The following is a 23,306-nucleotide window of genomic DNA, read 5'->3' as shown; positions in this document are numbered from 1 at the left end:
AGGTGATCTAACTACTGGGCATGCGCAGATTGATTACACGCTTAGTCGCAGGCTGCATGTAAGAAAATGGTGGGATGAGGTATGGGTGACTCGCGGGTTAAGGACTAAGCTACTGCTTCTCAGGCAGGCCCATTTTGGTGAGATCCAGTCTCAGTTATCAAGATAACTTGGGTTGGTTAGTTCGAGGCTGACCCAAGACCCTTCATTAATAAACATTAGGGGTCACCTTGTTAGTCAAGATGTAGTGGAGAGGCTGGAGGGAACTGCCTGAAAATATAGAGCTGTGTTCCAGTAGCCATGTCTCTTGAAGATGATGATTGTATAATGATGAAGCTTTCACAGTGTGACTATGTGATTGTGAAAACCTTGTGTCTGATGCTCCTTTTATCTACCTTGTCAGCAGACGAGTAAAACATACTGCATAAAAATAAATAATGGGGGGGGGATAAACATTAGGGGCTGTCTTTAGTGATTATAAGACTCTAAAGTTGAAAAACCGGATAACTGGGTACAAATGAAGGTTAGTCACAAGGATTTTACAATCACAGGGGGAGAAGATAAGGGCTATACAATCATTATCAGAGATCAAGGCAGCTGGATTACAATTCGGAAACTCAGGTATTTCCCTCTGTCTACTCCAATATACTAGGAAATGAAAAGGAATATTTATATAGCGATTCAGTAATCAAAATCATCCCTTAAATCTTAATTTCTCGGTTACATTACAAGGGCCTACCTCTGCTGCGAGGAGTAAATGAAACAATCCAGGTAAGACACTTAGCACAGGGCCTAACATATAGTTAAGTGCTCAATCAATGTCAGCTATTATTATTATTATTATTATGGCCCCAGTCATATCACATAGCTGGAGAGTGAAGGGGTTGGGGTTTGAACCGAGGCTACTCGCTGCCAACAACGGATCCTCCTTTGTCATCCTCATCTCCATACCAAGTCACACAAGCCAGAAACCTCTCCCTCTCTCTACTTTCTCCCTCCAGGCAGTCATTCGCCAAGTCCTGACCATTTCCCCATGGCAGCATGGCATTTCCGCATGGCAGCAGGGGCCTCCTAACTGGCCTCTCCTCTGCCCTCCAGTCTCTTCTCCACCATAAGGCCAAGCAGAGCAGGTCACCTTCTCTGCCTTCAAACCCCATGACTCCCCCTTGTGCCCGCCTGTCCTGGAGGTTGGGTGTGGTCTGCCCTGCTCCCTCTTCCCCACTGGCCTTCCTGTAGTATCTCATCTGGACCTAACGTCTCAAGCCCCTCCCCATCTCAGGGCCTTTGCCTGTGGGTTTCCCTCTGTTCAGAAGGCTGTACCTCTCAGCAGCTCCAATTCGCCCTTCAGGTCCCTCAACGTGACTTGGGCTTTTACATCAGGACTGGAATTTAGTGTTCATTGGTGTGGCTATTTATTTAAGGTCTGTCTCCCTTTCTAGAACTAAACTGTATGTGGGCAAGGATTGGACCTCTTGTTCACCTCTGCGCCCAGCTCACAGCATGGCATATAGACTGTGCTGAATAGATATTTATTCGGTGAATGAATGAGGGTTGTGCATTCATCCCAAGCAGGGGCAGAGCGACCCACAATGCCGCTCGACCAGATGGCGCCAAATGACGGGATTGCTCCCTGGACTTGGCACCTCTCACCTCCCAGAGGCACAGTAGGGAAGGTTCAGGAGCCCCAGTTGGGTGAGGGGGACAGTGCATGGAGAGAGAAGGAGTTGATGGGGAGATCAACAGCACACATCATTCCTTCTCAGAGACCCAGTCCAGCCTCCCACAGCCCATCTGTGCTTGGTTAGTTATGGATTGTTTTTTCTTAACTATTTCCAGCTGAAGTCATGCCCTCTGGCCCTGCCTTGCTCCCCACTACTGTTAATTCTCTTCTACCCACCACTCTATTGCTGTCCTGGGGCCATCCTTCAATGTGTCATTCCTCTGGGGATGGTTTTGTCTCTACCAAGGGCCTCCTGGAAGTTGAATATTTAGCCAAAGGAATGAATTTCTAATGGTGGAAATTGTAGCTCTGTATAGTCTTGGGCAAGGGTCCCTCAAACCCTATCTCATGGGTTTGTTGCCTGTGAATACAGCTGGCCTTGCCTGGATCAGCTACCAACCTCATCTTGGACTAAGCCATCTTCCTCCTGGGATTAAGCATGAAGTTGGAGCCTCATGTTTTCTTTCTCTAGGTCTTTATTTTATGCCTTTCTCATCCCCTGAAAGGCCTTCCTCCTACCACCACTATCTCCATCTGTTGAATCCTACGCTTTCCTTCAAGATGTATTTCAAAAGCTGCCTCCCCCTGAAGCTTTTCATGACTCCCAGTCAGATACAGCCTCTCCCTTCCCTGAATCCCCAAAAGCACAGTGTTATCAGGCATCAGTCACATATGACTTTGCCTAAGTACCCGGCAGCCCCAGCACGCTGCTTAGCACACAGTAAGTGCAGTAAGTACTCAGTAGACATGTGTAGAAATTCTCTTTTCCCCATGCCATCCCAGAAGCTTTGCAGGTCTCTGGAGAAGAGAAAGAACTGGCTCCCTTGAACACCCCCTGAACCCCCATACTCCCTCAGACTCCCTCTAACAACCCTCCCTTGGAGGCCAGCAGCCTCACCCCTCTCCTGACAAGGTATGTGCATCCTCTGCAGTTATTTCATTTAGATTTGCTAGCTGCGTGTCCATTAGCAGTTGCCTGTCTCATGAGCTTCGTGGGGTCAGCCGCGTCTCTGAATTCTCAGAACAATGGACACAGCCCTGGGCCCTGATTTCTGGCTTAATCTCTGCCACCTACTAGGGGAAGAAGTTTTCTTTTCTGAGTTTCATTTTTCTCAGCTACAAAATGGTTGGAGGTGAGGAATGGTCCAGCCCTGAGATATTAGCGTATTAGAGACCCCAAATAAGAGTGGCTTAAGCACCCCTTCCAACATGAAAAAGTTAGAATGGGCATAGCCCAAATGACTCTAAACAGTGGGAGAAAGATCAAAGGTGATGATGGGGTTATACAGAGAAGGTAGGGTTTAACAAATGAGTAAGACTGCTGAATCATTATATTGATATTTCCTTTTGTCTCCAGTGTCCTGGAGCAGCTATTAGTAAAAACCTAAAATTGTGGAATTCTAAAATCCCTGCCAAACTCTGAAATCTGTTCTACGGCTAATTGTTGTGGTGTGCTTTGAAATTATATTGCTTTTTTCATATGCCATTTTTCACAAAAAAGAGAAAAATTTCGATTGTGATGATAAATGCACAGCTATATGATGATGCTGTGAACCACTGACTGTACACTCTGGGTAATTACATGGTATGTGAATATATAATATATATATCAACAAAATTGCATTAAAATAAAAAAAAGAGTGGCTTAAGCAAAAGAGAAGTTTATTTCTCTTTCTCCCCAAAGTTTGCAACTATGTGGTTCAAGGCAGCTTATGAGCCTCTGCTCCCCCAAGTCCCCAGAGAGCTGGTTTCTTCCTGCTCACTGCTCCACCATCTGAAGGGGCAGCCTCATGGGCCAAGAGGGTGGCAAGCTTCCAGACATCATGCCTTTGCTCCGGGCACCAGGACAGAGGAAGGGATCAGGGGCAAGGTCGCCTGCCAGCTAACTTATAAGAAAGATTTCTAGAGGCTTCTGTTTCCATCTTGTTTGGCCAGGACTGAGTTACCTGGCTTCATCAAGTTGCAAAAGAAGTTGGAAATTTTTCTCGGTGCTCGGGCAGTTAGTTTAAAATCAGAGTTCAGGGGCAGGCCACGGTGGCTCAGCAGGCAAAGTTCTCGCCTGTCATGCCGGAGACCTGGGTTCAATTCCCAGTGCCTTGCCCATGCAAAAAAAGAAGAAAAAAAAATCAGAGTTCGATTACTATGGATGCAAGTATGAAGGAATATTGGGGAATAAACAGCTACCTCCACTACACTTGCAGTCCCGAATGTTATAGTTCTTCGTAGAACATGATAGCAGTTGGTGCTGGTTATAAGCTTCCAGACAATGAAGACGGTGTGTGTATGACATGCTGTAGACACATGAGCTGCAAGTTCCCCGAGGGCACATTCTCCCTAGCACCTCACACGGGGCTGGCACATAGTAAGTTCTAAGTAAATGCTTCTGAATGGATGCTCACAACAACAGCTGTCATCTGTCAGTCCTACCATGTGCTAGGCACTGTGCCAGCCTCGTCCATATGTCATTGGCTCGTTTAGTCTTCATAACAACCCTCTGAGACAGGCACTAGTAGTCCTCATAAAAAGAAAGCTCCACCAGGCAGGGGTTTGAGTCTGTTCTGTTCACTGCTTATCTGCATCAATGCTTGACATGTAGTAGGTCCTTGTTCTAGTTTGCTAGCTGCCGGAATGCAATATACCAGAAACAGAATGGCTTTTAAAAGGGGAATTTAATAAATTGATAGTTTGCAGTTCTAAAGCCAAGAAAATGTCCCAATTAAAACAAGGCTAGAGAGATGTCCAATCAAAGGCATCCAGGGAAAGATACCTTGGTTCAAGAAGGCCGATGAAGTTCAGGGTTTCTCTCTCAAGTGGAAGGGCACCTGGTCAACACAGTCAGAGTTTCTCTCTCATCTGGAAAGGCATATGGTGAACACGGTCATAGGTACTCTCTCATCTGGAAGGACACATGGCGAACACAGCGTCATCTGCTAGCTTCTTCTCCTGGCTTCCTGTTTCATGAAGCTCCCGGGAGGCATTTTTTTTCTTTATCTCCAAAGGTCTCTGGCTGGTGGACTCTGCTTCTCGTGGCTATGTCGTTCTGCTCTGCTCTCTCTGAATCTCTCTCACTCTCCAAAATGTTTCCTCTTTTATAGGACTCCAGAAATTTATCAAGAATCACCCAAATGGTTAAGAATTACTGATTGCATATGTAGAATGGAATGATTTCTAAATGTTGTGTTAATTTCTTTTTTTCTTTAATTAATAAAAAAAAAAACCAAAAAAAAAAGAATCACCCAAATGGGTGGAGACATGTCGTCACCTAATCCAGTTTAACAACCACTCTTGATTAAACCACATCTCCTGGGAGATAATCTGATTACAGTTTAAAACACACAGCACTGCCTTTACGAAATGGGATTTTGATTAAAACATGGCTTTTCTAGGGGACATACATCCTTTCAAACCAGCACAGTCCTCAATAAATGTTGATTGAATGAGTGAAAGAATGAATGTATCTTCACTTTACAGCTAAGGAAACTTAGGCTCAGAGAGCTCCAGTGACTTGCTTAAGGCCACTCATTTAGTAAGTGAAAAAGTCAGAACTTGCACCCAAATTGATCTGATTCCAAAGTCTATATTCTTCACCACTTGACTCTCCAGTGGGTTGGGGCTGGAAGGTACACAGTCCCTACCGTTAGGGAGCTATCCATCTGGCGGAGAAGCAGAAATGCACACCTACAGTACAATATGTGATCATAACAGAACCCATGACCATCCCAGGAATTAGGCAGGGTGGGTGCACACACCAAGACCCAGAGGAAGGAAACCACTTCTCAAGGGCCCCCTATCAGTGAATGGCTAAATCTGGACTAGAACACCAGTTTCTGAAAACTCTGATTTTTTTCCCACTATTGTATCCTGCAAGGGAATGGAAGCAGCCCTACTAAGGAGCAGACTTGACACTGCCAGGAACAGGCAGGGCTGGGGGTAAAGAGTCTTGAAACTGACTTTCCCACATTTAGCGGGAGACTGGCCCCTGCAAGTGCTGCATCAGGATTTGGTGGGGGTGGTGGGGGGAGTGGGGCGTGGGGCATGTGGGGATAGCAGCTTGAGAAAGGAGAAGGGACAGAAATGTGTTTTCACACCATGCCCAGAAACCCCTGCGCTGGGAAGAGGGGGTGATTCAGGATGTTAATGGTTGTCAAATTGGGGGGACGGGTAGAGGTATGAAAACTCCAGGATAGCGGGGTTGTGCAACCCAGGGTATGGTAATGGGCACAGGAATGCCAGGATCTTTGGTAAAGATGTCCAGGAGGGAACTAAAGAGGGTAGAAGGGGGTACCAGTAACAGTTCTCCAGGGAAACATAAGCAACAGGAGGTATCTGTATATATGAGATTTTATAAAAGTGTCTCATGCAACCGAGGGGTTGCATGAGTCCAAATTTCATATGGCAGGCTACAAGCTCGCAACTCCAATGAAGGTTTTCAATGAATTCCCCAGGAGAATCTGGCTGGCTGAAGTAGAGATGAAAGTTCACTCTTCTCACTGCTGAAGTTTTCACTTCTCCTTTAAGACCTTCAACTTGATTGGACTAAATGTCTCTCATTGCCGAAGACACTCTCCTTAGTTGATTGTAGATGTAATCAGCTGTAAGTGCAATCCACTTATAATGATTTAAGTCCACGAAATGTCCGCACAGTAACAGGCCAATGCTTGCTTGACCAGACAACTAGGCACCATTACCTAGCCAGGTTGACACGTAAACCTAACCATTACAGAGAATGTGTATGGCTAACAGAGAGAGGCATGGAGGCCAGGGACATTAGCCAAGGGATCTGCAGGGGAATGACAGGCTTTGAAATCTGTGCAGGGGCACCCATGACTGAGGCCCAGAAGCACCCAGGAAGATGTGTTGGGAGAAGCCTGATGCCTCAACTCACCTGAACCACCACCTCTTGTGGCCCACCCTAAGAAACCTACCTAGCCTCGCCCTGCCTCCCCCATCACTGGCCTCAAAAGCATGGGTTCCCTCTTCACTTTAGGAGCATGGGGTGCAAGGTGGGTGTGCATCTGCGGAGAAGGGCAGGGATTGGTGAGGTAATCGGGAGAACTTTCAGGCTGCCCCCACCACCCTGCCCCTGCAATCTGAGTGTTGTCACTGAAACTCTCAGGGCTGAGGGCTCTGAGCTGGGGTCCTATCCACTCATCTCACTTTGGCTTGGCCCCCAGCATGTCATGGAACTTTGGGTTAGTCACTCAACTTTTTAGGCTTTTCACTTGCATGGCTGTAAAATGAGAAGCATGGCCTCTGCTCATGCCTTTGACCCCCTCTCCTTCCCGGCACTGCCCCCTCCCCACCCAGCTGCCTGGCCACCAGAAGGGAATGCAGAGCGGGGCTGGCTCACCGGGGTGTGGGCCTGAAAGGAGGAATAGGAGATGGGCCAGCCGCAGCCTCGCCCCCACCCCACCCCACCCCCAGCCCCCATGGGCGCTGTCCTGAAAGTACTGACGCATGGCCTTTGAATCTTTCCACTCTCTCACCTCGACCTGATTGTTGAAGATGGTGATTCCAGAGGGAAGAAAGAACTTCCTTCTGTGCCCCACTCTGAAGGGCCCCCCGGCTCTGCTCTCCCCCCTCTCTCCTAGGCCCCACTGCCCGGGGATGTCCTTGCTACTCCTGTGGCCCAGGCCCCGCTGCCCCACGGCTGGAGTCCACGAGGCCCCAGGAGCTGAGCTCTGGGGCGGGAGGGAAGCGGCATTCCCACAGAATGCAACCTGTCCAGGGTGCCTAGACCTGGCCAACTGTCCAAGGATATCACCTGGATGTCACCCTGGGCAACTCAAACTCAATCTGACCCCACCCAAACACATCAGCTCCTTCCTTTCTTTTTTTTTCTTTTTCTTTGGCATGATGAGCAGGTTCCAGGAATCGATAACGGATCTTCTGTTTGTCAGAGGAGAATTCTACCATGGAGCTACCCTTGCCCCGCTTCCTTTTGAATTACGGCACCGCTCTCCAGGGACTCAGCTTCCAAAGCCCTGTCCCTATTGACTCCCCTCCCTTTACTCCACATTCAGCCTCTTCCCAAGTCCTGTCGGCTTCTCCCCATCTTTTCTGCCTCTGGATCATATGTTTTAGTTTTTAATTATCGAACACTTAGAGAGCACTCGTCATAAGTGCTTTACAGATGTTAACTCAGTTCTCACAACCTTCATTTTTACAGATGAAGAAACTCAGGTCCAAAGAAAGTAAGTGTCTTGCCCAGGGCTGGGATTCGAAGCCGAACAACCTGCTCCAGGTCCACTCTGAACCTCTGTGGCAGACTCCACGCTCCTCACTTCACCTTCAACCTCTCCCTCCTTCCATCCCGTCCACGCACTGCTCTCAGACTGATCCGTGTTCCTTTCTCCTTTAAGAAAACACCTTAATGACAAAAATGATGACAGCAATTTGGTCTTTCTGAAGCATGGCTTTGAAAATGCCCTTCCCCTGCTCAAAAATCCTTGAACCAAGTCCCCTTCCCATCTTGAGCCAACAGAATCAAGCCATCCCCTAGCCCGGGATTCAAGGACACGATTCCAGCAATCCATCCCCAGCCCCCCTGGGGAACCACTTACTGTTCCCGATTCCCCTCAGGTACCCCTCCTCCCCCCACCCCAGCCACCCTGCCTGTGCCTGGCCACCCCCAGCACCCCTGCCCCCCAGCACTGCCCATCCCCTCCTGCCCCGGGGCCAGCTCTGAGTGGACCTCAGAAAGGCTGTGTTTCTGGTTCCTCTTCGGACCACCAAAGTTCCTGCCACAGCAGGGCCCACGGAGACACATAGAACAAATGTGACCACAGAACCAGTGAAAATCTGTGAAGCGGAGCTGCCTTATGGAGGTGGAAATCAATTACTTCATTAAACAATTTTCATGGAACCCTTAAGGCTGATACTGATAGCTAACACTGAGAGCTTTATTTCGTGCTGGGCACTGTGTTAAATGCTTTACATTTATCATCATTTAACCCTCTCTACAGTCCTAGGAGGTCGGTATTATCACCAGGCCCCATCTTATCAATAAGAAAACTGAGGCTCTGAGAGGGGGAACTAACTTGTCCAGGGTGACACGACTTTTAAGGAGAGGAGGTGGGATGTAACCAAGGCTGTCTGCCCTGCAGCCTGTGCTCTTCCATCTAACCGCCTCCAGGCGCCACGGCAGTGTTAGACAAACGTTCCAAAATCTGGATAGTTGTCTAGGACCACACAATACGGGCAGACAAGTAAGGTCAAGGTAATAAAGACTGAGATCTGAGAAACATCGTAGCACTGACAATGTTAAAAAGTCTGAAGAATATCAAGCTATTGTATAATGTTGCACCTTATTCACCCAAATATCTACTGGGCATTTAGTACATCGGTGCCTGGCACTTGGGTGTAGAGCAGTGATGTACACACAAATTCCTGACCTCATGGAGCTTATGTTCCAGTGGGAAAGAGAGAGACAATCAGCTAAACCAAAAACATATGCCAGAGGTGATGATTGCCATGGAGAAAAATAAAACTGGGTCCAACCGGCTGGGCAGGGGTATGCCAGTTGCACTGCTACTTTGTAGAGGATCAGGGAGAACTCTTTGAAGAGGTGATGCGAAGCAAGTAAGGGAGTAAGCCATGCAGCGATCGGTAGATATTCCAGGCAGAGGACCCAGCAAGCACAAAGGCCCTGAGCTAGGCACAAGCCTGGCCCAGTCAAAGAGCAGCCAAGAGGTCTGTGTAGCTGAATCAGAGTGAATGGGGTCATAAAGGAACAGGCAGATTCTCAAACACAAGAAAATGAAGACCTAAGGGCAAGCTCTGCATAAAACCACATTTTGGGATAATTAATACTAATAGCTACAATTTATTGAGTGCTTTTGACAGGTCTGGCACCATACTCAGTCCTATGGATACAAAGACTACTACAGATTGGATCCCTTAGAGTCTAACAGGAGAAATTTCACAGTGCCATGTGACAGAAGGCCAAGGAAGCCTCCTGGAGGAGGTGGCACTTGAGCTGTCAAACCTGAGAAGGAAAACGTCCAGAACACAGATGTAGAGAGGAAGGAGTCAGCCACTTCCTGGAAGAGCCACGCAGAGTTTGAGTAATAGTGCTGGGCCTGAGAGCTGCTTGCCAGAAAAGGGGTCTGGGGAGGAGAGAGAGGGGAAGGGGAGACACGAACAGGTGGACAGGGTTAGTGCTAGTGTGTGAGGTGCAGAGAAAGTGAGTTAGGAAGACAAGTGCTGGGGCAGGAGAAAGCCAGAGGAGACAGGGAGGAGTTTGGCTTGTAGGAGCCAAGAGAACCTCTGGATGAGGAGACCCAGGTTTAGGTGTGCAGAAGGTAAGTTGGTGGTTATGGAGTGGGGGCAGGGGATAGGAGATAGAGTGAAAACTTAGATCATTCACCTGCCATCCAGGGCCACACTTTCTCACCAGTCCTTAGATGGGTCTAACCAGGAATGACAGGGAAGCAAAAGGTAATTGGTTGCCCCCACTTGCACCAGGTGTTGGTTTGTCATCCCATCCTAGGAGGTTCAGATCCTTCTTTTTAAATTGTATAATATAACATATATGCAAAGCAAAGAAAGAAAAAGTAATAGTTTTCAAAGCACTCTTCAACGCAAGTACTTACAGGACAGCTCCCAGAGTTTGTCATGGGCTACCATACCATCATCTCAGATTTTTCCTTCTAGCTGCTCCAGAACATTGGAGGCTAGAAGGAATATATATATATATATATATAATCATCACTTTTTTCTTTTTTGTGAAAAACAACATATATACTAAAAAACAATAAATTTCAAAGCACAGAACAACAATTAGTTGTAGAACAGATTTCAGAGTTTGGTTACAATTCCACAATTTTAGGTTTTTACTCCTAGCTTCTCTAAGGTACTGGAGACTAAAGGAAATGTCAATACAATGATTCAGCAATCATACACGTTGGTTAAACCCTATCTTCTCTGTTTAACTCTATCATTACCTTTGATCTTTCTCCCCCTCTTTAGGGGTATTTTTGGGCTATACCCATTCTACCTTTTTCATGTTGGAAGGCCTTTCAATAACAAGGGGTCGTGAGATGGACTAGCTGATGTTCTGGAAAGGCTGGCCCCTTCAGACCCTTCTTTTGGACAGGTCTCTGAGTCCTCACCTTCAGCCCCATGAGGCAACTCAGGACACCCTGGTCTGAGATTCTTTAGTTAATTAAAAACAACAACTCACATGCTTGTCGAACTTGGTGGTCTTCAGGTGCTTTTACCACCATTACCTGTATGTCTTACAGCCAATTTAGGATGGATAGTGCTGTGGGGTTACCCTTGTTTTCATAGGATTCTGCAGCTCAGAGAGGTTAAGGGCCTTGCCAAGGTCACACAGCCTGTGGATGACTAAATTGGGACTGAAGTACAGCTCTTGAGATTGCAAACCCCACAGTGGCATTGTGGCAGCTGGGGAAAATGGGGCCTGGTGATGGCTGAGTCCCAAGGACAAGGCTGGGGAAAGTGATGGATGAGCCTCTGGAACAGGGGAAAGGAGGAGGAGGGAGATGGAGACAGGGGTGATAGAAACTGAGAGTGGAGGCAGGAAGAGAGAGCCAGGCAGGGGGTGGAGAGGCTTTGAGACAGAACTGGAGGACTCTCCAGAAGGACCTGCAGGGTTGAAAAATACAGAAGCCAAATCTTCCCACATCATGCCTCTGAGAGACAAGGTAGGGAGGGGCATAGGGCTCCCATTTCACTTGTGAGAAAAAGGCAAAGAAGAGGTGTCTGACGGACTTGCCCAAAGACCCATAAGCACTTAGGGCCCAGGGACCCTGTTAGGAGCCAGGCAGGGTAGACAAGGCGTCCGGGACTTTCCCCACTATACGGTAAATGATGAAATAAAGGTGGTGAAAGCGAGTTGGGGGTGAAGTCAGAAATCAGGGCTGCATTTAAAGAGAGAGATTGTTAAAAGGCAGAGACACGGACAGCGCCTGCTGTGGGCAGAGATGGTGGCGAGCTAAGACCCTGACACCCTGCTCTGGTTACCCTGGCCGGGCGGTATCAGCTGGTCGGGTGTCACCGAGTCGCCCGCGCCTCCTCCCGCCCCCCGCGGACCGGTCCACTTGGGCTGCTGCGCAGCGCGACGCTCCCCTGTCCCGGGGGCGGGGTGGGGGGTGGGGGGGAGCAGTGAGGATGGAAATGAGGGGGGAGAGGGAGGGGCGCCGGTGTGAGCACCTCCTCCCCCTCGGCTCTCGAATCCGCAGCGTCCTCTGCCGCATCCTGCAGGCCCGGCCCCCGCGCCCCCCTCCCCGCGCGCGATGGTACGCTCCCGCCTGCCTGGCCCGGCTGCGGTGGATGTGCCTAGAACCCACGCCGAGCAAAGAGGAGACGCAGGCAGGCTGCGGTGACCCAGGCGGCCGCCGCTGCCTCAGGGATCCCTTCCTCCCCGAGAGACGGCAAGATGACCCAGGGAAAGGTACGGGCATCTCCCCCGCCTGCACCATCCTCCATCCTCCGGACCCCCCCTCCTTGTCACCCCAAGCAAGCTCTCTGGAGCGCTCACTGTACGCATCCTCCCTGGCTCTTGTGTGAAGGCTCTTCTGTGGTCCTTGGTGAAGTCACAGGACCAGAAGGTCCATTTCAAGGAAGGGGCCTCTTCCCACCCACCTGGCTCACTTCAGACCCTCCCCACCCGTCTCCTTTCCACCCCATGCTTTGGCATCACAGGACACTTCTTGGGTTCCCAGACCCCCTTAGTCAGCCTGGGTGACCAATGTGCACGCGCGCGTGTGTATGTGTCGCTCTATGTGTGCGTGCAAGCAAGCGCGCGTGTGGCAGAGTGAGCTGGCCCGGTGCTTGTTAGACCCGTCTGTGGTCCAGCGCTTCCATCCCAAACCCAACCACTTCATGCTCATCTTTTGCACCCTCAGCAGAAACAGCCTCTACTTAACTCCCCATCATCATTCCACACCTGGATCCATCCCTGGATGGGGATTGCTATGGCAACCCTGCATCAGGCTGCTCTAATTTTTGTTTTGCTTTTATTTGGGAAATGGGAATGGATGCGATCGGATAAAATGTCTTCTCTTTTATTCCAGTTTGAGGCCTAAATTTTAGGGGAGGGGCTTGGACGGAGACTTGGCTGACCTAATAGGGTTATGTAACATCAACAGCCTGTGGAGTTATACAACCAGCAGGGCCTGGAGCAAAAGGGGAGGGTCCTCTGGGCTCTGTTGGGGTATAATAAGGATTGGACAGAGAGCCAGGACAGGGACCTATGCCCCCCTACACACACTTCTTTTCTCCAGGATGAACCTAAGAACCAATGGCATCCTTCACTGGGTCATCAGACCCTCCTCTCCTTGTTTTTAAGCTCAACAGGCTTCAAGATGATGTCATTGGGTAAAGCTGCCTCCTGCCATTGGTCAGTCCTCACTTGGGAATGCCGGATGTGGGGGCGGGTGGCAGAGGCTGTGGGTGCCTGGGGGACAGGGTAGGGGCTGGGGAGAAGGACCAGCTTTGGAAAGGGCTGAGATTAGAGAGGACAATCCTTTTCCCAGGCATGAGCCCTGGGGCCCAGTGGACCCTGGTTCTGGGGGACTAGGATGGACTTTTCTGGGCATGACCCTTCTGGTTTGGCTGATGAAGGGGCCTGGGGAGTGAAGGAAAGCAGTGGAGATAGGGCCCCATTCCCACAGGCCTGGGCCCAGAGTTCCTTCCCCAGGGGGCCCTGGGGAGTGTTCCAGGGTGACGATGAAGCTCATCCCCCTGTATTGAGGCTTTCCCTCCACCTCCTCCTCTACCTCCATGCCACATCCAGCAGTGCCACTTCCGATCCTGGCATGAACGTCTTACCCCTGCCTCCTCTGCCGCTCACCCGGGCTTACCTGGCCAGCTCACAGGCTTTCCAGGGGATGAAAAAGACTCCTCCAGTTCAAAGATCCAGGGGTTAGATGGGAACCAGAGATCTTCTGGTATCTACCTGACTTGGGGCGGCCTCAGATAGGATAGACTCACCAGCAAAGAAGGAACCCTGCAGCCTTCCTCAGCGACCCTTCAGATGTAACACGTTCTTTTGGGAATCAGACCTAAATCCTGTTTCTGTCCTTTGGTTGCTCTCTCAGTTTTCTTCCCGGCCCCTCCACCCAATCTCTCCTCCCGTTGCATCACCCAGGCCCAATGGGTCATATCCTTGAACCATAACCAGACGTGTACACTGTGGTGCAGGGGCCCATCTGAGTGTAGATGGCCTCTGAGTCTTCGACCTGCCATTGGCACATTTCCCTCTGTTTCTTCTTCTGTAAAATGAAGGAAGAGGCTGGACTAGATGCCCTCTGAGGTCCCTTATAGCAGTGATATTCTGTGATTCTATTCTGGTTCAGGGAGAAGGATGAGGTTTGGGTAGGATGAGGCCAAAAATGGGCCTCTTGCCTTTCTTGTGCCATAAGGTTCCCATTTCTCTCCATCTTTCCTCCCTGTCCTCCTCCCTGTTCATCTCTCTGCTGGTCCCCACCCCTACCCTCCTGTGTCATCTCCAGCCCAGCAGAAGGAGGCCAGTCACAGTGGATGGTGCCTGGGCTTCCCACAGCCCAGAGGGCCACACGCGGCACGGTGACCTTAGACGAGTCACTTCTCTCTGATCCCCAAGTTCTTTCATTTTTAAGCAGGGGTTAAAATACAACTAGTGAGGGAGCAGGGAGGTTAAATGAGAGGATCTCTCATTCAGTAAGATTCCTGAAGATCTGCTCTGTTCCCTGGCACTTCCATGGGAACAAAAGAACCAAACAGATCCAGTCCAGGCTCTGGCATTAACCCCCCAGGGACAGTGAACACCAGTGGTGGACACTCCAAAGGATTTTCTCCTTCCTCAGTTCTTATTTCGACTTCAGTGCACGGCCCTGGCTAGCCCTGACCATCCCAGGGCTCAATTCTCCCATCTATAAAGTAGGGAGATTCTTGTCTGCACCCCACCTTCCTAGAGCAGGTAAGAAAGTACCCACTGAAGTTCCAGGAATTGAGGGGCTGATGGGGAGGAGTGGGAAGTCCCCCTTTCCCTGGTGATTGTCTCTCTCTGCCTCTACTTCACAGCTCTCCGTGGCTAACAAGGCCCCTGGGACTGAGGGGCAGCAGCAGGCGAATGGCGAGAAGAAGGAAGCTCCGGCAGTGCCCTCGGCCCCACCTTCCTATGAGGAAGCCACCTCCACTGAGGGGCTGAAAGCAGGGGCCTTCCCCCCAGCCCCTACGGCTGTGCCTCTCCATCCCAGCTGGGCCTATGTGGACCCCAGTAAGTCTCTCACCTCCTGGAGGCTGGACTGCCCCGGGGGGAATGGTGGGACTAGATGAAAAAACCTGGGTAGGAGGAAGTTGTTCAGAGGAGATGTGCTGTGTGGTTGTTCCATGAGACTCTGTTGTCAAAGGCGTGGGATTTGGAGGACTGTTCTGAGGGTAGGTCAAAAAGGACTCCATGAAAAGGGAGAGGTAAGTTGTCTGCAGTCAGGACGTTCCTGGCTGGTAAGAGGGAACTTTCCAAGTTACTGAGCTGGACCAAATGGAAGGGATGGGTGGGGGAGGAAAAATCAGGGGCTAGGCTACAAAGACATTCTTAGAAGAAAGGGATTCAGAGAAAGGGTGGGAGAGAAGTCAGAATGGATTAAGGAAAGGGCAGTATGAGGCTATAGATGGCCAAGATCTTAGCTGGGGTTGGCTCCCAGGGGCCTACCCTGTGAGTGGGTGTATAATGTTGAGCAGCTGTGGGAGCTTAACCTCAGAGCTAGGAACAAACAGCTCTCCACCAGCCCTAAGGAAAGGCCTCCCCTTAAATCCTCCCTTGCAGTCCCTCAAACTCCCCCTCCCCCACCTTACCAAGCCCTCCACCCCCCGCCCCCGGCAGGATTCTAGAAGGGAGCCCAGGGACAATGCTCCAGACAGAGCCTCTGCTCACAAGAAGTGACCACCATGGTTCACAGCTCTTACCACCCCCCACCTCGGCTGCAGACCTACCCTGCTGTGTCCTACTGGAGGGTTGGCAGAAGTCTGGCAACCATGGGTGTCCTTCTCCCTGCCCTCAGAGACCCATGGGCTGCTCTCCCATGCCTTTTCTCCTGCTCTGTAGCCTGGCTACTCAGGCTTTTGACAAAGAGGGTGTAGATAGAACAGGAAGGAGAAGAAGGATAAGAGGCTGAAGGTCTCCAGGCCCAGGGCTGGCAAAGGTTCCCCTCTCTCCCTCTTCCTCATCTCCCATTTCTTCATTACCAGAACTGTCTGTGTTAAGGAGTATTTTCCAAGGAACTGTCAGGGCAGGAAATCAGCTCAACTCAGTCAACAATTGACAAATATTTACTGTGTGCCAGGCATTGTCCATACTGAGCTAGCTTCTGGGGATGCGCTGATTTCAAGACCAGCTGTGATTTCTGCTCCCACAGACTAACTGTGTAGACACGTAAACAGATGGCGATAACACAGTCAAACTGATACAGTGGTAAAGGCTTGGGCAGCTCACCTAACTCATCTGATGGTCAGGGAAGCCTTCCTGGAGGAAGGGGTAACCACACTGAGTCCTGACGGATGGGCAGGAAGTAGCCTGTGCAAAGGCAGGGAAAATAGTGTTCAAGCCTGAAGAAATAAAAGGTGCAGAGGCCCAGAAGCAAGAGAGCACATGGCTAAGAAAATTTACTGAGGCCGGAGAAAAGTGGGAGGGGGTAATGAGCAGTGGGGCTGGAGAGCCCTGCTCATGCAAGGCCTTCGAGGCCTTGTTAAAGAGCCTGAACTTGACCAAAGGCCAGTGGGGACCATTGAAGAGCTCTAAGCAAGGTAGGGCCATGGCAGCCCCTGCCATACACAGTTCCCAGGAAGAAAGGAGGGAATGCAGCCCCTGGAGGCTCAAGGAGTCTCTGCCCCCAGTTCCAGGCTGGGATGGGAGGTGCCCAGGCCTGGACTGATGGATTTGAGAGGAGGGCCTGCCCCACACCTGTAGGAGATACAAGATGACAAGATGGAAGGGCTACACCTGTGTGGCAGAGCTTCGCCTCCAAGGAACCCTGGTCAGAGTACAGGCAGGAGGAGGGGAGATGATAGTTCATTCCCAACACTTAGAGTAGGAAAAGCAAAAAGTGACTGGAAAAAGATTGGGGTGTGAGATGGGGTGGGGGCTAGCGAATGGGGCTGGAGACAGAGATTCCAGCAGATCCAGAGAGCCATTTTGACAAAAAGGCAGCTCTGAGCAGTGAATCTTGGGAACAGTGTATGTATGAGGAGCTCTTCATGGCCCCGCCCCATCCTCCCAGGTGGCAGCTCCAATTATGAGAATGATTTCTCCACTGGAGACCACCAACTCTTCACCACCTTCAGTTGGGACGACCAGAAAGTTCGCCGAGTCTTCATCAGAAAGGTAACTGCCTCTTTCCAACTCTTCAGGATTGGGGGGCTGGGTAGGGGGAGCCCCTCAAGAGGCCCCTGGCCCCCCCACTTCTGCCTCTGCAGAGACCAGCATTCTCATGTGATCCTAGTTGATAGCCCCTCTTGAAAAAGTGCTTTCTTGGCTCTCACTCTAGTCCTCTCTGCTAAAACGTGAACTTTAGAGAGTCTTTTCTCCCCTTTCATGCTGAGTCCATTCCAATGACCTCAAGAAGGGAGGGTGGAGGGCACAGGTTGGGGTCTGGAGAATAGATTGAGTCGCTGGGAGGCTGGGGTCTTCCTCAGCCTCACGGGACCCTGAGCCTCACTGGCCCCAAACAGACTTCCCCAGCTGAGCAGAGACCTGTCCCACCCCCAGGTCTACACCATCCTGCTGATCCAGCTGCTCGTGACCTTGGGCGTCGTGGCTCTCTTTACCTTCTGGTGAGTTGGCACGTGGACTGCCACCTTCTAGGGGTGGCTGTGGCCCAGCACAGGCCGGGGGGATCCAGAAGCAGACTCCTCTTGGCATGTTTGCTTGAAGAGATTTGCACAGGGGCATCAGGCAATTGAGCAGTGGCCCCGAACGGACATCCGCATGCTAGAGAAGAACCTTAGAGCATGCGCAAGGGCTGAGGGGTCCTCTGGTCAGCGTGGGGTGCCTGGAGTCTGGAAACATGGGTGCCTTGTGGGTCTGCGGGTGTTGGGCAGGCCCTCTGCTCAGATCCACCAGCCCAGGCCTGGGCACTGCCCAGCCCAGCGCAGGACTGGGGGAGGGGACTCCCTGGGCCTCCAGGGGCTACATTCCCTCCTGGGAATTGGATAAATCTTGCTGCTCTCCCCTTCTCTCTTCCCTGCAGTGACCCTGTCAAGGACTATGTCCAGGCCAACCCAGGCTGGTATTGGGCGTCCTAGTGAGTATACCCCGGTCCCCCAGGCCTCCTCCCAGAGAGCTGCCAGTGGCAAGACGGGGGAGGGGGAAGGTCTTCATCGACAGAACCCAAGCTCATGGCTTCCCCCCATCCCATAGGGACTGGGTCACAGATGCCCCCCAGTTCTGCTGACTTTGAAGTACCTTTCTGGGGAGTTTGGCTACAAGAAGCAGGGAGATGGGGGCCAGGTTCTGGTGTCTGCACAAGGAGGGAAGGCTGGAGCTGGGACCCTGGCTGGAGACACCCGACCCAGAGGGGAAGAGAGCTAGAGCACTTCAGTCCACACCAATGACAATGGTGCTCCTGTTATTAATATTGCTATCATTAATGCTGATGAGTTATTAATCATAATAGCTGCCACTTATAGAGCGCCTAATAAGGGCTTGGGCATTGCGCTCTGTGCTCAGTGTACAGTATTGTAGATGATTTTCAAATCTGCTGGGTATGATTAACTCAGAAAACTGAAACTCAGAAAGGTTAAGTAATTTGCCCAAGGTCACACAGCTAGGCAGTGGTGGAGCTGGGACTTGCCCGAACATGGAATTCAGGTTAAGGCCTGAGCTCTTAACACCTCTGCACAGCTGGCTCATTTTCAGCTCTGGAGCCACCTGGTTCCTGCTGGCCCTGTACTCTTCAAGGAACATTTCGGATAACTTGGGCATGGAGGTTTGAAGATATAGGTGATTCTGACCCATCCTGGGCAATTCAGGGATCATCCTGGATCATTCCAGGCCCAAACCACCCCGGGGCCCAGAGCCGAGCTGCTCTTGCCCCTGTGAGCCCAGCCCTGTACTGGGGCTTCTGGGGAGGAGGCCTCTGCATGGAAGGAGCGGCGGCCCGAGGAGGGAAGAAGTGAGCCCTGCACATTCAAGCACTAAGTCCACACCAGTTGTGCACCTCAAAAGATGGGCCAAGAGGATTGGGGACAGCATGGGGGGCTAGGAGCCGCGGGGCAGGGAGTGGCTTTAGGAACTAGGCTGGAGAATGGCTGGAATCTCCGTGCGGGGAAATCCCGGGACACGTAGCAGAGCAGCGGGGCCTTAGATGTAGGAGGCTCTGAATGCTGTCTGACCTAGACCTGTTCCTAGAAGGGATTAGTCCAAAGCCCCCGAGACCACCCGAACCCTGAGCAGTCTCAGTGTTGGGCCTAGAGTTAGCACAAGCTAGCCGAAGGCAGATGGGAAGGAGACTCGTCCTGACCTCTGGGGCTCCTCAAAGACAGAGCTGGCCTGCTCAGGTTGTGGGTTCTAGGTGGGGAGACAGTCACACCCAGAGCCTTTCTTAGGGCATGGGATGGAGGCCCGTCTGCAGAGCAAGCAGAGGACTATGTCTAGGGGAGCTGGGAGGCACTGTGTGGTAAAGCTAATGAGCCCCTAGGGACTGCCACTGGGCCAGCCCCCATGGCGGGTTGGCATGGCTCCTGGCCCGTCAGCACTGCCTGGCAGCCTCCACTGCCTGCGAATTCTGAGTGGAGTCCCCAGGCTCCTCCCAAGGCCTTCTGTGGGAGGGTCTGTGGGACTCTGTGCCCTGAGCAGAACGTGGCAGGGGAACAGCCCAAGAATGAGCAGGTGGGGAATTGGAGGCAGAGTCCACCCCATTTATGGGGGAGGGGGTGGGCACGAGACGCTGTGGTGAGAGCCGGAGTCCCTCCTCCCCAGTTTCTCTAGGCAGAGAGCAAGGAGGTACTCTGGCTCACTGGTTTGGGGCAGGAGTGGGAGAGGGGTTGGGAGTGAGGAAGCATCCTCCGTGTGAATCAGACGTGGACATGGACTCCGCCACCAGGGTGCTGCCCTTTTCCTCCAGGAAGCCTGTCTGGGTTCTGCCCCTCAGCTCTACCCATTCTGCCTCAGTCTGCCTTTGTGTTCTGGGTCCTGGTGGGGCTCAGATCCACACATGGTGCTCCCTGAGGGCTTGGTCCCAGTTTCTCCCTTTTACTTTATTTATTTATTTATTTATTTTTGCATGGACAGGCTCCAGAAATCAAACCCAGGTCTCCAGTAGGGCAGGCAGGATTCTGCCACTGAGCCACTCAGTTTCTCCATTTTAGAATAACAATAATAGCCGTAAGAACAAGACCACTTCTTTTCAGTGCTTGAAGCACTGTGCTAAGCACTTTGTTTCTCACTTCATCCTTACAACAACTTTAACCAGGCAGGTAGGATAAATGGGGGTAGGATTATCCCCATTTTACAGATGAGGAAACTGAGGCTCAGAGAGAAGTTACTACTTCCTGAGCAGCCTGATTAGGATTGAAACCAAGGTCTTTAGCATTGCAGAATCAGGACACTTCTCTGTGCCCTGCTGCCTCCCCTCAGGCCCAGGACTGGGTCTTCTAGTGGGACCAGTCAGGGGAGCACACTGGGTTGGATGCTGGCCTTCACCCAAGCCTCATGACACCCCTGTCCTGACACCTGTCACCAGCTGTGGCTCCAGCCCAGACCCTGGGGCCCTGGCTCTGACATGTAAGTCACTCTTTCTCTCACTTCTTCTGTGACTCATTCTCTGTCCGCTGGGATGGAAGCCTCCCCCCCTCCCCCCTTTCCCCCCTCCCAGGCGTTCTTAAGGCCCCAGTCTTCTCCCTCAGTGGATTCCTGCCTTATTGTCTGATTGTTCCCACTGAGCCAAAGCGGCTGTGGCAGCTGGGAACATCACCTTAGGGCTCCCTGCATTGGGAAGGCGAGAGAGTTGGGGGGGGGGCGGGGGATGGAGGGGGCAGTGGAAGGGACCCGGCAGAAAACCAGGGAAAGTGTGAGGCCAGAGCTGGAGTGGGTTCTAATTCTAGTCAGGAGAGCTCCCGTCTGCCAGTCCTCACCCTGTGCTGAATGCTTGACAGGCAATCCCTCATTCAGTCCCAGCAGCAGCCCGGCAAGTTGGTACCATTAGTCCTGGTTTACAAACGTGGAAAGGGGGGCTTGGCAATCAAGGAACGGGCCCAGGGTCACCCGGCAGCCATGGGAGCTGGCGCTGGGACAGGAATACGGGTTTGCTGGGGCCCAAAGCCTGCACTCCGGGCCCCTCGCCGCACTCGCCAGTCCCCTGCCCTGCCCCCTGCCCCTGTCTTGAGGGTGGAGGAGCTGTGGACCCAGAGAGAACAGGGGACTGGGTGCTCATGGTCAGGAAGCTTCCAGTCTGGTCAGGCGGACGGGGAACCGCTCCCAGGAGACACACGGACGAGGGTGGTGTTATATTGTAGAGGTGACCAGCCAGTGACTCAAGTGAGACCAGAAGAGGAAGACAGATGCGGGAGTGTTTCTAAGCTGAGGCCACTGGCATTTGGGGTTCTACTGCCCTGCCTGGGTGGGGTGGGGGGCGTCCAGCAGCAGATCCCAGTAGAAATTCCGCATCGCTGTGACAATACTTCCACATTATTTGAGAACCACTGAAGAAGGAAAGGGTTAAGATGGGGGGTGGTCCACTCCCCAAATCCAATAGATTCCTCTCAACCCCTTCATGCCCTGTTCTCTGGCATTAACTGACATTTCATTCAGCAGGTAAAGAGCACCTACGGGGTGCCAGACACAGATTAGCTGTGAGAATACAGGATCAAAGTCACGCACTGGCCCTCCGGGTGCCACGCCTGGGGGGGGGGGGGGGCGGTGAGCAGGCCTGTCGGGAATGGGGGTGTGGGGCTTCGGTTGAGGGTGTCCGCGGTGTACAGAGGAGGCTCCTCTGAGGTGGGCATCGGATGTTGATCCTTTCCAGGGTGGAGGGGAGCACCGGGGGTACATTGAGAGGGTGCAGAACGGGCTGTGAAGTGAGGGTCGTATGGAAAGGGTGGAGCGTGGTTCCCTATGGATGGGTGGCATTGCCAGGTCTTCGGGGATTTTAGACAGGTCTCCGGCTGGAGACTCAGTGGATGCTGACGTCCTCTGCAGTAGGGGACGTGGGAGAAGGAGCAGAGACGATAAGAGAGTTCAGTTCTAACCTGTTGAGTTTGTTATGTTTCTTAGTAGCCATTTCTGCCCAGTAGGTAGTTGGCTATCCGGGGTTGAGAAGAAAAGTCTGGACTGGAAATATAGGTGTGTGAGTTGTGAGCGTTTGTCTGATGAAAGGGGTCATGTGAGTGAGTGAGCCTACCCGGGAGAATGTGAAGAGGGAAGAGCCCAGGCAGGACCCTGGATTGAGGGTGCCAGATGTGGAGAAGCCCTGGGAGACCAAGAAAGAGTGGCCAGGGAGGCCAGACCCAAGACTGTGTCATTTCAGAACCAGGAAAAACAGCAGGAGATTAGATGTTGTTGAGAAGTCACATAAAATGAAGGCGGGCAAGTGTCGGTTGGGCTCAGCGAGGTCACAGGGATGTGGCAAAAGCAGCTCTCAAAGCGGGCTTGAGGCTGGATTTGTAGGATGGAGAGCAAGGAGGAGATGGGAAGAGGACACAGGGAGTGGAGACAACCCTGTCAAGAAGCTGACCTGTGAGGGGAGATAAAGTGGCAGTAGCTACAGCAGGGATAGATGTTGGGTAACGGTTGGAACATCTTAAGGAGGTTTGTGTGGGAGGACAGGGACCAGCAGAAAGGCTGAGGCAATTGGAAATGGTCAAGGCAGTGGAGGGGGTGGGAGCTAGAGCCCAGGTTGGTGGCACCTGGCCTGGAATGGGAGGAGGGATGCACCATGGGAAGCTTGCAGGTGGCAGGCAGGGAGCCAAAGCAGCTCCATCTCATCATCTCACACCTTTCTGGGACATTCAGGCCACGCTGTTCAGGAGACTAAGGTGGCCAGGGAGGTTTGTGGATAGGGGAGACACTCTTGGAATCACTGCAGTGGGGGATGGATGAGAGGACCGAGGAGGGAGACAGGGAAGGATGGTGGCCCCACACTGAGGGCCCATGGGGGCTGGAGGCCCTGCCTTGGCGGAGACACTATCTGGACAGGCGTGGACGTGCCCCATGCTTGGGTCCTCCGCCCTCGTCTCCCATCTCCTGGACTGACCTCAGCCTCCACTGCCCTCAGCAAATCCTCGGTTCTCAATCCCAGTTTCTGGGCTGCTTCTAAGCAAACTTCTAGCCTCCTATTGGACACCACCACCTGACCCGGCAATTCATTCCACACTAGGAACTTCCTGCTCTGGGCCAAGTGCTGGCAGGACAGGCAAGGGCCCTTCCTTGCTGATCTTTCGGTCCAGTAGAGTAGGGCAACAACAGATAACTAACAAGGTAGTTACAGGTAGAGCTGAGGGCTGTGGACGGCCTGAGTGAAGCTGTGTGGGGCAGTAGTTTCAGGCATCCACTCTGCAGTTAAGGTGCCTGGGTTCTAATCCCACTGCTGCCCCATAGGGCTGTGTGACCATGGACAAGTTGCCTGACCTCTCTGTGCCTCGGCTGTAA

General features: G+C 52.0%; 1 protein-coding gene across 1 annotated transcript in view; it reads left to right on the top strand.

Annotated features, from left to right (window-relative positions):
• Positions 1-11,976: 11,976 nt before the first annotated feature.
• Positions 11,977-23,306, top strand: part of FAIM2 (Fas apoptotic inhibitory molecule 2) — a 30,054-nt gene continuing 18,724 nt past the window's right edge. The window contains exons 1-5 of the mRNA XM_077170839.1: positions 11,977-12,134; positions 14,747-14,942; positions 16,942-17,045; positions 17,430-17,494; positions 17,911-17,964. Coding sequence (XP_077026954.1) covers positions 12,120-12,134; positions 14,747-14,942; positions 16,942-17,045; positions 17,430-17,494; positions 17,911-17,964 — 434 coding nt within the window. The 5' untranslated portion in view covers positions 11,977-12,119. The remainder of the gene's footprint in view (positions 12,135-14,746; positions 14,943-16,941; positions 17,046-17,429; positions 17,495-17,910; positions 17,965-23,306) is intronic.

This window comes from Tamandua tetradactyla, chromosome 7, assembly GCF_023851605.1.
Source record: "Tamandua tetradactyla isolate mTamTet1 chromosome 7, mTamTet1.pri, whole genome shotgun sequence".
In the NCBI taxonomy this organism is placed as follows: Eukaryota; Metazoa; Chordata; class Mammalia; order Pilosa; family Myrmecophagidae; genus Tamandua; species Tamandua tetradactyla.
Note: the sequence above shows the minus strand (reverse complement) of the source record. Positions and strands in the feature narration are given on the sequence as shown.